The following is a 10,653-nucleotide window of genomic DNA, read 5'->3' on the forward strand; positions in this document are numbered from 1 at the left end:
CTCTTTTGCGAGTAAGTGCAAATGAAAACAAACCCGGATTACTAGGCCACTTTTTTAGTGTGTAAATACACTACTAAGAGAGATAAGAGGTACTCGATGAAATTCAAATTTTCAAATAAAAATTGCGTCGAACCTTTTTTAAAATATTGTCAACAGTGTCGTAGACTGTATGGAGTCGACTGTTTTTCTAATGCGTCGGTACACTCGTTTATGCGTGTTTGGACTGTAAAAAGTTGACACAAGGCCTATTGTCTTTTCATTACTGCACATTACGACTTTTTTCATTGCGCGATTTTATCGTCGGAAGCTTTTCACGATCGCGGACAAATGTGCGCTGAAAGTCAAAAGATAAAGCCGATATCGTATAATTCGTGTGTTATATTTTGTATCGCTTTATTCTGTTTGCACTGGTCGTTTGAGAAATAACGAACGAGAATGACCAGAAAATATTCATAGCAGTAACGAGCGCCTATTATTGTTCTCGAAAGAATATGCATATGTTAATGTTACACGTGCCGAATAGTCGAGTATTGCGTTTAAAAATAAGTAGGCGAGTGACGTTGACTTTTCTCTTTGTCTAGTTTGTAGGATAAGTTACTTTCTCGTTTAAAAAATATAATCTCAAAACACAGTGTAAACAAGCACGAATCTAATCGTTATCAAGGTAAATCCTCTCATCGATTCGATTTTAATAATTATACGAAGCCTCGCAAAAATTTTACGGTACTTTTCCGCCAACGCTGGTTACAGTACTATAACCTACCACGAATCGTCACCTATTATAGAACAAAGTGTTAACGATAATAGCAAAGTCGTCATTGTTGTTTTTAAATTTCATAACGTAACACTTTTACGCGGCCAAAACAAACGATCGGATTTCACTGCGCATCGCGTTTTACGGATATTTTTTTTTAATTCTTCTTGAAAATATAATTCTGACTCAACGTCGCACACAGACTTTCGCTGCAGCTGTTCAGTATCGAGCGGTCGCCGTCGAGTGAAGCGATCACTCAACGAGCACGAGATTCGAATCATTACGAGGCTGGTGCGGTAAAGAAAAAGTCGTAGATCGATATCGACGCTCCTCAACTTAGACGATGACACTATACGAATCGTTGCGCATCGCGTATACGAATCTATTGTTTACTAACGATCGTCATTATACGAAGTCTGTAAATCGACGACGGTTAAAAAGTCGTTATATCGATCAATTTCCACTTTTATCCTCGTAATAAGTATATTAGAAAACTTTTATCAAGTGTTACGTAAAGCGACTGTTGCAACGTTGTTCTAACAATACACTCAAACTTCCAATGCGTGTGCACGTACGCCCGATCGATAATAAACCTTATTTATAGAGTTCTTCAATAATCACCATAAAAACGAACATTAGGTGCACTTTGCACGATTAAAAATAGAGAACCGCGCTCGAACCAATACTCGATACACGACGAGTTAACAAACGCATCGGGTACACTCGAGCCGAATATAACGAAGTAAAATCACAGACGACTTCCTAGTCGATAGAGAAAAAAAAAATTATCCACTCGTTGCGCTTGCGGTAATTAATCGACTGCTGCAACTGGTGACGATTGATAAATTGATGCGAATAAAGCGCGCGGCACACTTTTCGTCGATATGAAATAACGATTGTGCGATGGCCTCTGACCGTTGTAATTAAGCCTCATTTTTTTTCATTACTGCCGCTACTGATACAGTGTATCGTATGAATATTGCTGATTTTTTGTCTCTTATCGCGGCAGTGCCGTGATCTGGTTTTCTCTGTAATTGCGATGTAAACACATACGGGAAGTCGAGACATCTGTAATTTCGGCGTTGGTATAAGTGACGTACTTGACTAATACGCGACTTTTCACAAGTTCAACCGAAAATACCTCCCTCAAGGTTAACGTTTATTTCGGGCTCAAAAAATACAAATTCAAGAAAATACATCACAACGTAGAGGTTTATTAAAAGTTTACGCCGTTTGTTTCGAATCGTTATATCCTCGTGCACCAAAAATACACAGATCCGGGAGCTCTGACGGCGAATTAATTCAATTCACACTATTATAATACCTTCGAAGCGCGATAAAGTCAGTCCCACGCGGTTAAAAACTTTTAGTGCTTCTGACTCGGCTTATACTATGCTCTGCCTATAAACCGGGCAATAAATACAAAATTAAAAAAAAATCAAAGCGAAAAATACCGCTGTTTACGCGAGTGCAAGCGAGATAGAACGAAAATCAAGCGCATTACTACGTCATAAGCCGCTAAAAATAAACAAAATCCTCTTAAGAGATACCAAACTCTCTTCGAGGCGCTCGTCGATAAAAGCTATATCTAAACAAAGAACAAAAGAGAATAACACCCCTGCCTTCTAATAAAAACCGAAAAATCCGCGCGCAAAGAGTTTGACATTGCTCCGCGTCCGGTATTCTTAGACGACGTATACTGGCAGCGGCTCAAATCGTTACAGGTGGTAGGAGGTGCGATGCAACGCGAAGCTACTCCCCCCACCGTCACGTTGCGAAATGGTGAAATAGGCGACGGGCTTGAGTTTGTTTTCTTTTTGTCGCTCCAAATACACTTTTTTCCTGATCGCTTTGTGTAGCAGTGCATCTCCAGTTTTTCGAGGTATTTATCCGTTAGGTCCTTGTGGAGGAAAAGCTCTCGTGCCAAGGAAGATTTGAAATGTATCCGTCATAACACTTCTAGCAATGATTTCAACGCTAACGAGATTTATGTTAATTCGTTTATTTCTAGTGTCGAATCGCTCGTCAGGAAGAACTAGTGTTAGTGAGATCGTAAATTTGATTTGAATATTGCAGTGGCATTGGCGGCTGTAACAAACGGTTATTATATATACGATTCGATTTTAATTCACTACGTTTTTTTTTCAAATACTCATACTATTACACTTCTCGAGTCAAGGTTCGTAAGTACTTTTTTGGCGCTCGGAACTACGTCACTATTTTACAAGGCGACGTCGCGTTTGAAAAATTATTTCCCGCGATACATTTGAATACGAAACGATGTGCTTTTTTTCATCGTCGCATCTTCTTTTATTTTCCATCGGCTATTCGATTGCTCAAGCCGACTCGCCCTTTCTCCTACATCTCGACCTTGATCGAGGCACTTCAATAGACGAGATTATTTGACGTAACGTACCTATCAACGCGTCGATTAGACCTTATCTACGAGTTAAACCAATTAAGAGCTTTCCGCTGCCGCTTTTCGTGTGAAAGTCGACACACTTTTTTTTTTTGTTCATTAAAACTTTCCTCTCTCACTCTCCTGAATACTAACAACGCTTTTAGAGTAAAAAAAAAAAGAAAATTCGCCAATCACGCTGCGCAACCTCGCTCGAAAATCGATTCCGCGAAATGGCTTTTGTGAACTAGATCACGCCCAAGCTCGACCGTAAAAATACACACAAAAGTGCGCGCAGCCTTTAAACAGAAAGCGTATAATGAGCAGTGGTAGCCTAGCCCTATTTTTCCCAAGTGTTATGCATTCTGAACTAACGAGAAAATTCGCTCACGATTACTGATTTCAGACAGGGAATAAGCAAGGAGGACGGGATGTTGAGCAGGCTGGCGAGTTACTTGCTGCGAGGTGCTGCCTCCGGTGCTGATGACGGAGAGGCGCCTCCGCGCGACGAGGAGGTCGGCGCTGCGCCCGACGGAGTCGCTTCCATCCCCGTCGAGGCCAGGCTGAGACAAGTCGAGGTCGAAGGCGATGACTGGATCCTCATTGACCGTAACGGTGAGTCTCGGTTTAAGGATCGGTTCTATCGGTATTCCCTATAGTCAAGCGTGCGAATGCAAAATATATATTGTAAAAGCGTTATCAGTTGTGAGTAAACGATGTCTATCTGTTATCATATAGTTTTGGTCGTCATTAAAAGAACTCGTCTTTCAATCAGATCTGAACTTTTTGTTAATAGCAATCTTAATATCACTGCTCGGAATCATGCTGCAGCCATATAAGCCCGTATTAAATACACAATCTTCAACGACTTTTTTCTCTAATATTTTTCATAACTTTCTTATCTTTTCTCCCTAACGCTAGTGAGGTACTTAACTAACATCCGATTTTCTCTTTCTCTTCACACAGTTGAGGGATTCGCGGGTATGGACGAGTCGTGGTACGTGACACCCCCGGCGTGCTTCACGCAGCCCGGGCCGGTGCACGTGGAGACGTCGCCTCTGGAGGACCTGCTGATCGAGCACCCGAGCATGTCGGTGTACCGAGCGGCCGGCTCCTCGAGCCACTCGGACAAGCCCGAGTCGGGCAAGCAACGCGGCAAACGGCGGCCGCCAGTTCCCGAGGCCAAGAAGCCCGTGGACAACGCTCGGCTTCCTCTGGCGAGCCGTAACGCCAACCTCCAGGCTGTGAGCACGACGACGACGACGACAACGCAGGCGACGAGCCTCGTCAGAGCCGAGGGACAGGCCAGCAGCAGGAGCAAAGCCAAGGCCAATAATAACAATAGTAATAGCAGTAGTAAACATAATCGGCCGAGCCATTATCATCATCATCACCGTCACCATCATCAGAATCAAGGCGGAGCCGTTGCCGAGCAGGCGCCCAGGAGGTCCAGCATCAGGGACCTCAGGAACGCCAGGGGCGACGAGAACGTACGGATCGAGCAGATCCGGTCTGCGCAGAAGGTGAGCCGGCAGTAGCGTTCGACGCCTCGTAATTTTTGTTTAAATTAATTTTTATCTCTCGACGCTTCCGCTCGTCAGAGAGAACGTTTGAAAACAGACAGCTCTGACAGACGCGCGATCGAGTGAAAAATAAAACCGTCTGCCGATAAGCTCGACGAGTCTAAAATGAACGATTCCGATGAATTTCTAATCGACAGATGCTGGAGAAGCGCACGTCGCAGACGTCGAAGCGCAACCGCCTCGAGCGTGGCAACAAGGCCCGCGAGGTGTCCAGCGGCAAGGGCCGACGTCCCCGTCGTCAGGACCGGCTGCGGCTCAACAACAGCGGCGCCAACAACAACCGCAAATGCTAGTCCTCCGATCTCAGGCCAGGGTGCACGCACTATATAGACGTACATTGCGCAAAAAGGCATAGCGAGCGAAATTTTCATCGGCGAATCGAGCGATCAAGCAGGCGTAAGACAAAAGTTTCTTCAGGATACGGAAAAGAGACATTTTAAATCCCTCCCTCCCCCCGTAATGACCCTCACGTTTCGAGCGCATACACGCGTGCGGTTTCGAGTGCTCACTGTGGAAAAAAATCGTCCACGGTGGGCGCATCGATTTTTCGAGCGACGTCGGACCGCTCTCGTTTGAAGGTACAGCTTTGTGAAAAATGTCGTCGGCTGTCTGTTGCCATGACTATATACAGAATTTTGCGGACGGCGGTGGTGACTCTCGTTTGCGTTATTTCTATGTACCTCGCTTGTTCATTAAATTTTGAAAGTATTGCTCAAAGGTAGTAGAGATCACCGGATTAATTGACTCGAGCGAGAGTCGCCATCGATGATCCGATGTTTACGTGTAACGTTGAATTTTCAGTTTTTTCTTTCTAGTCTATAATAAAGGATTCTCGTGCAATTAAGACAAACGTTTATCCGTTGTATATTAGGTATAAAGTTGTGCAACACACCCTCGATTTCCTTATATCTATACACAGACACGCTGAAACCGAGAAACGGCTAACAAGAAAATCATTCAAATTTAATGATGCTGTATACCTTTCTCGGAACTTCTTTCACACGTGATTCGTGATATGTACATTTCGTAATGTAGCTCGACGCACGTTAAAAATGCTTTTTGAGGCTATTTTCGTATAACAGAAGCGCAAAACTCAATACCTTCAAACGCGAGCTGCGACTCTCGGTCCGACGTACGGAGTAAATAAAGGTGAGAAAATTCACGCAGAATCGGCAGAGCGAGAAAAAAGAAAAAAAAACAAAAATTAAGCTGTAGCGATGTAGATGCGCGTTTCGAGGGTCGCTCTCCTGCCTTTAACTTTTCATCGAGGAGGCGGTTCTCGAAAAGCTTATTACTTTTATTGCGTACTTCTCTTCTTTTCACTTACTTTCCTTTGTATACGCGGTATCGTTCTTGCACGACGATTTGCACGGTTATTGTACGACTATTACACGATGGAGAGAAAATAAAAAAAACTTACCTCATTGCAAGCTCTTTAGGCCACTCGGAATAAGGTGAAAAAAAACGTAATATATAAAATAATATATGTAAAGTTCGTCGCCGTTTTTGGATATACGCGCGTTGAAAAGAGATGTTCTTTGTTATTTTTTCGTGCGCAGATGTAAAGTATGCATATATACTTCAAATCTCCGTTTATACGACTTACGTACGTACAGTTTAGCTAAGAATATTGAAGCGCGATGAGGCGATGAAACGAAAATCTTTTTTCCAAACGGTGCGTGTGCGAGAGAGAGAGAAGGTCATGCATAGATTCAATGATTATTACGATACAAAAGCGCAGCGCTTATAAATCAGCCTCTTTTTTCGTTCGTACGTTTCTTTTTGATTTCTCGCGACACGAGGGTAAGTTGACGCTCTGAAGGAGATGCAACGTGATAGCTCCGATCTAAAGTCCGTTGAAATCTTGTCAAACGCGGAAGAGACGAGAGAATACACGAGCAGAGCCAGAAAATTGTCAGATTCGTCGAAAAAAAGCTGTTCCGCCGATACAAATTTAAACCTTGATGATGTTTACCCGCGCGTCTCCGTCTTTAAAATACACCGCCGCGAGGCCAAGGCGGGGCTGGTTCAACGCGCGTCTTCCTTTAATCTGTATTCCAACCGGGTTAACTATTACGTTCATTCCGGCGAAGCGTCGAAAGACAACGTTGTTAACCAGTTTTCTCGTAGTCGAGTTTTTACCGATACTCCTCCGGTATCGACGATGAATCACGGCTCTCTTGAACTATATATCGTTACACCAAACGTCATCCGATCATCGTCGCGTACAGACAGTCTAAAAACGCAATAATTCCGAGCGAGAAACATCGATCCAAGGCCGTAGACCTATGCGTATAAGCGGAAAGCCGTTTATAACTTAACGGAGCGACGAAGAAAATCACGAGAAAATTATTACGCCGCGCGACGTCGGCTTCTATGCCGCATGCATAAAATATGAAATTGTTACACGCCTCGAGACACTTGCGCTTCTTTTTAAGAGACACTTTCCAGAGCTGGCGGGAAATCAATTTGAGTAGTCAATTCGCGCGATATTATTCGGTCTAATCAATGCTCCAACTTTATCGCATGGAAATACGCGCCTGCGGTAACAAAGAACGAAATATAAATGACCGGCAGAAAGAAAGGAATGTCATTAAACTTGCGGAATATCCAAACAAAGCGTTTCATCAAAACACTCGCTGCGCACATCTGCGTGTGTGTAAAGAAAGCGCGTAATTCCTTCGCCGATAAAAAATAACGAGATAAGCTGCGTCAGCAGCCATAGGAAGCCCGATAAACAATTACTCTCTATGCACGCATGTCCAACGCGTGCTTTCACGTGTGAATAAACATTGATAGATTTCATGCGACGAGTGGGGAGTTAGATAAGACGCGACTTAGTATCATCTGTGTTCGATTTTGTCCTGTTATCTCTATTATGTCTGTGCTTTATTTTCTAGGCCTTCGTTAAGTGAACTTTTATCGCTTATTATCGCGAAGAGTGAAATTTTGGGTTTTTACGCTAAATCTAATCTTTAACAATTGACTTGAATTTTACGTTGTTAAAACCGACACTTGGAGTCGGATATTCCGACGGAAAGTATTCACCTTTCAACGACTCTGAAACATCGCGAGTACGATGATTACAAAAGCAAACAGAAAAACCACTTTCGCGGAGCTTTGCTCGTGTAGTTTTACGATAAAAAAAAAATTAATGAAGCAAACGCGTCGCGCATAGGCGTCGCTTAGTCTTCGTAAAGTATATAACGGTGTGTAGCAGCCCGTAGATGAGACGTAAAAAAAATAAATAAAAAATGCATTATGCATATAACCGTATGTTCGTGCGTAAAATGTATATGTCGGCTTCGCGCAAAGTATTTTTTGTGTCCCGCTTTCGTCAACTTACCTGACTATCTATATACGCCACATATACGCATGTAAGATTTAGTGACAACAAACAAACGAAAAAAGAAAAAAATTTTAAAAGCTCGGAGAAAGATAACAGAAAAAAAAGGAGAAAAATATAAGCATATAACGTAAAGATGGCTCTTGTATATTATTTGCTTTTAATAATCTTTTTTGTTTTAATACTGTCTAATCTGCTGTAATTTCCGTACTAAGCTTCGTATACCTATGTGCTCAAACTTGCACTTCTTACTTTTCCACTGTGCTGTAAGTTGTGTATACGCGTCCGTATATCTATAGATAAATAGTAACGAAGTGACATTACGTAGTTGTGTATAACGTCGATGGAAAAAAGATTCGAAGACAAAGCCTCTTTCTCGTAGTGCTATCTAAGCTCTAATATATTATACACAAACCTATACAATATATGTTAGACGAATTCTTATATATATATATATATATACTTTATTACTCAATATTCTTTGATCGATTATTGCTTTCGTCACGTTTATAATACACAATATATGCAATCCACGTGCGTGTGAGAGCTTGCTTGCAGAGAGGACGCAAAAGTAAAACGTTTGAAAAAATGGTCAGTTATAGGTGTTATAGTAACGTTGTGTATAAGCATAATATATATAGGGAAAATGAGGAAAATTAAAGAAGAATCTACGGATGACCAATTAAGCGGAAATTTTTGTGCATGACTCGTATAAAAGTAGTAGTGGTATTATCTCTCACGAAGAAGAAAAATCTCGATAAAAAAGCATTGTGATCAACTCGAATATATAATATTTAAAAGAGGGCTCAGTATATATAGTATATACATTCACACAGAAACACGTACGTAGCGAATTTATATACCGACGCCGAGATGCTACTCGCGCCCTGTACCGTTCGTAAATATATAATGTAATTAGTAATTGTAATACACCTTTTTTCTTTTCTTTTTCTCGTCTTTTTAGAGAAAGAGAAATCAAGGGAAAAATTTTGTAAAAGCGCATCGAGGCTCAAAAAGACGGAGAGAGAAGGCAAAAAAACGATTGTTTTCGATCCAGCAAAGCGTGAATCTTTCACTCTTTTTCACTCTCTCTCTCTCTCTCTTTCGGACCCTCGCGCTATCCAACGGAAATCAGATAGCGGATCGGCAACAGCAGCACCTCTTTCCTCGCCCTCTATTCTCTCGGCTTTGAAAAAACCGCGCGTAGTCCACTCGAAACAAAAGCAGAGTTACATGTACAGAGCTCATTGTGTGTCGTCGTATACGCGTATATTTACACAAACAAATTCGCCGAGCGTGCACTTCCGAGACACGGGATTTTTATTATTTTCTGCGTTTCTATACGTTTCTTTTTATTTATATATATGTATTGTATGTATACGTCTATACCGGAATGTTTTTCGTTTCTTGATATATTGTGAATGAAATTTTTATTTAAAGAGAGCGTACATCAGCGTGTACGTGACAAACTCAATAGAGCTGTATATCTCGACAAAGTTTATGAATGACTAAAAAGAATGAATACTTATATAATAGCGAATTGACAAAAAAGTGGATACACTTGGATCTTGATTGTAATAGCGAGCGATTATACGACGTTTATGTTGTACAAAAATGAAGAAAAAAAAATATAAGGTTCGCGAGAAAAGTGTGTGCGAAAAACGCGATTGCGCCGTTAAAATCCTTCTGGTTCAAGAAGCGAGAATAATATACCTGTAAATAATGATTTTAGCCGTCAAAACGAGAGGCTCGCAAAATTGTATCAATTTGTTGTGTCGTATATATAAATGATGAATCGATGCAGCGGGATATTAAGTCCGCGCCAAAAAAATTATATATATACATGTATAGATAATTAATTATTATACATAACAAATGATGATTATGTATATACATAGATAACCTAATTTAAAGAAACAAAAAAAAGAAGAATGAATTTAATCAATTTTGAAAAAATTGAAAAGTCGTTTCTGCAATTGTACAAAGAGTTAGAGCCCGTGGTCGTGCTTAGAGAAGAAGGATATGACAAACAAACTAAACAAAAATATCTAATACAAGCGAGACTAATTAAGGCGATTCAAATTAGTTATTAGTAACAGAAAAAATCCGTTTGTAAAAGTGTATGTGCGGCTCGACACGACCCTTTTTACCCTAGTAAGACCTGCGTACATAATATTATTATCGTATAATATATATAGGATGAGACAAAAGCGCAAAGGCAAAAAATAACATTTAAACTAAACTTAGCTAATGAATAAAATGTAGTAGTGAGTACACGCAAACACCTGTAGATAAATAAATGGTTAAACGACAAAAAAAAATTAAATAAATGAATAAACGTAAAACAAAATAACAATGATTGTATATCGCGGATAAGGCGCGTGTGAATCGATTATTTAAGAGTAGTATATATATATATATATATATATATATATATATATATATATATATATAACATTGTATGATTTAAATCTCTTCATTATAATTTCGCCGACGTAGAGCGGAAAAAGAAGAGATTCAAAAAAACGTCTATAAATAGAGAGAGAAATGGAAAAAAGTTGATAGTATAGTG

The 10,653-nt window shown here is 40.7% G+C and overlaps 1 protein-coding gene across 1 annotated transcript; it reads left to right on the plus strand.

Annotated features, from left to right (window-relative positions):
* The first annotated feature begins 930 nt into the window (after nt 1-930).
* Nucleotides 931-10,402, plus strand: LOC100678798 (basic-leucine zipper transcription factor A). The gene is made up of 4 exons (XM_031930504.1): nt 931-1,050; nt 3,559-3,767; nt 4,119-4,675; nt 4,873-10,402. The coding sequence occupies exons 2-4, from the start codon at nt 3,584-3,586 to the stop codon at nt 5,026-5,028; spliced, it is 897 nt and encodes a 298-aa protein (XP_031786364.1). The 5' UTR covers nt 931-1,050; nt 3,559-3,583; the 3' UTR covers nt 5,029-10,402.
* Nucleotides 10,403-10,653: the final 251 nt, after the last annotated feature.

This window comes from Nasonia vitripennis, chromosome 4 (assembly GCF_009193385.2).
Source record: "Nasonia vitripennis strain AsymCx chromosome 4, Nvit_psr_1.1, whole genome shotgun sequence".
Lineage (NCBI taxonomy): Eukaryota > Metazoa > Arthropoda > Insecta > Hymenoptera > Pteromalidae > Nasonia > Nasonia vitripennis.

Excerpts from the sequence above, each read along its gene's own strand:
- LOC100678798 (XM_031930504.1), top strand. The coding sequence starts at position 3,584 with ATGTTGAGCAGGCTGGCGAGTTACTTGCTGCGAGGTGCTGCCTCCGGT. Across the intron at positions 3,768-4,118 it reads GATCCTCATTGACCGTAACG|TTGAGGGATTCGCGGGTATG; the intron begins GTGAGTCTCGGT and ends CTCTTCACACAG. Across the intron at positions 4,676-4,872 it reads AGATCCGGTCTGCGCAGAAG|ATGCTGGAGAAGCGCACGTC; the intron begins GTGAGCCGGCAG and ends TCTAATCGACAG.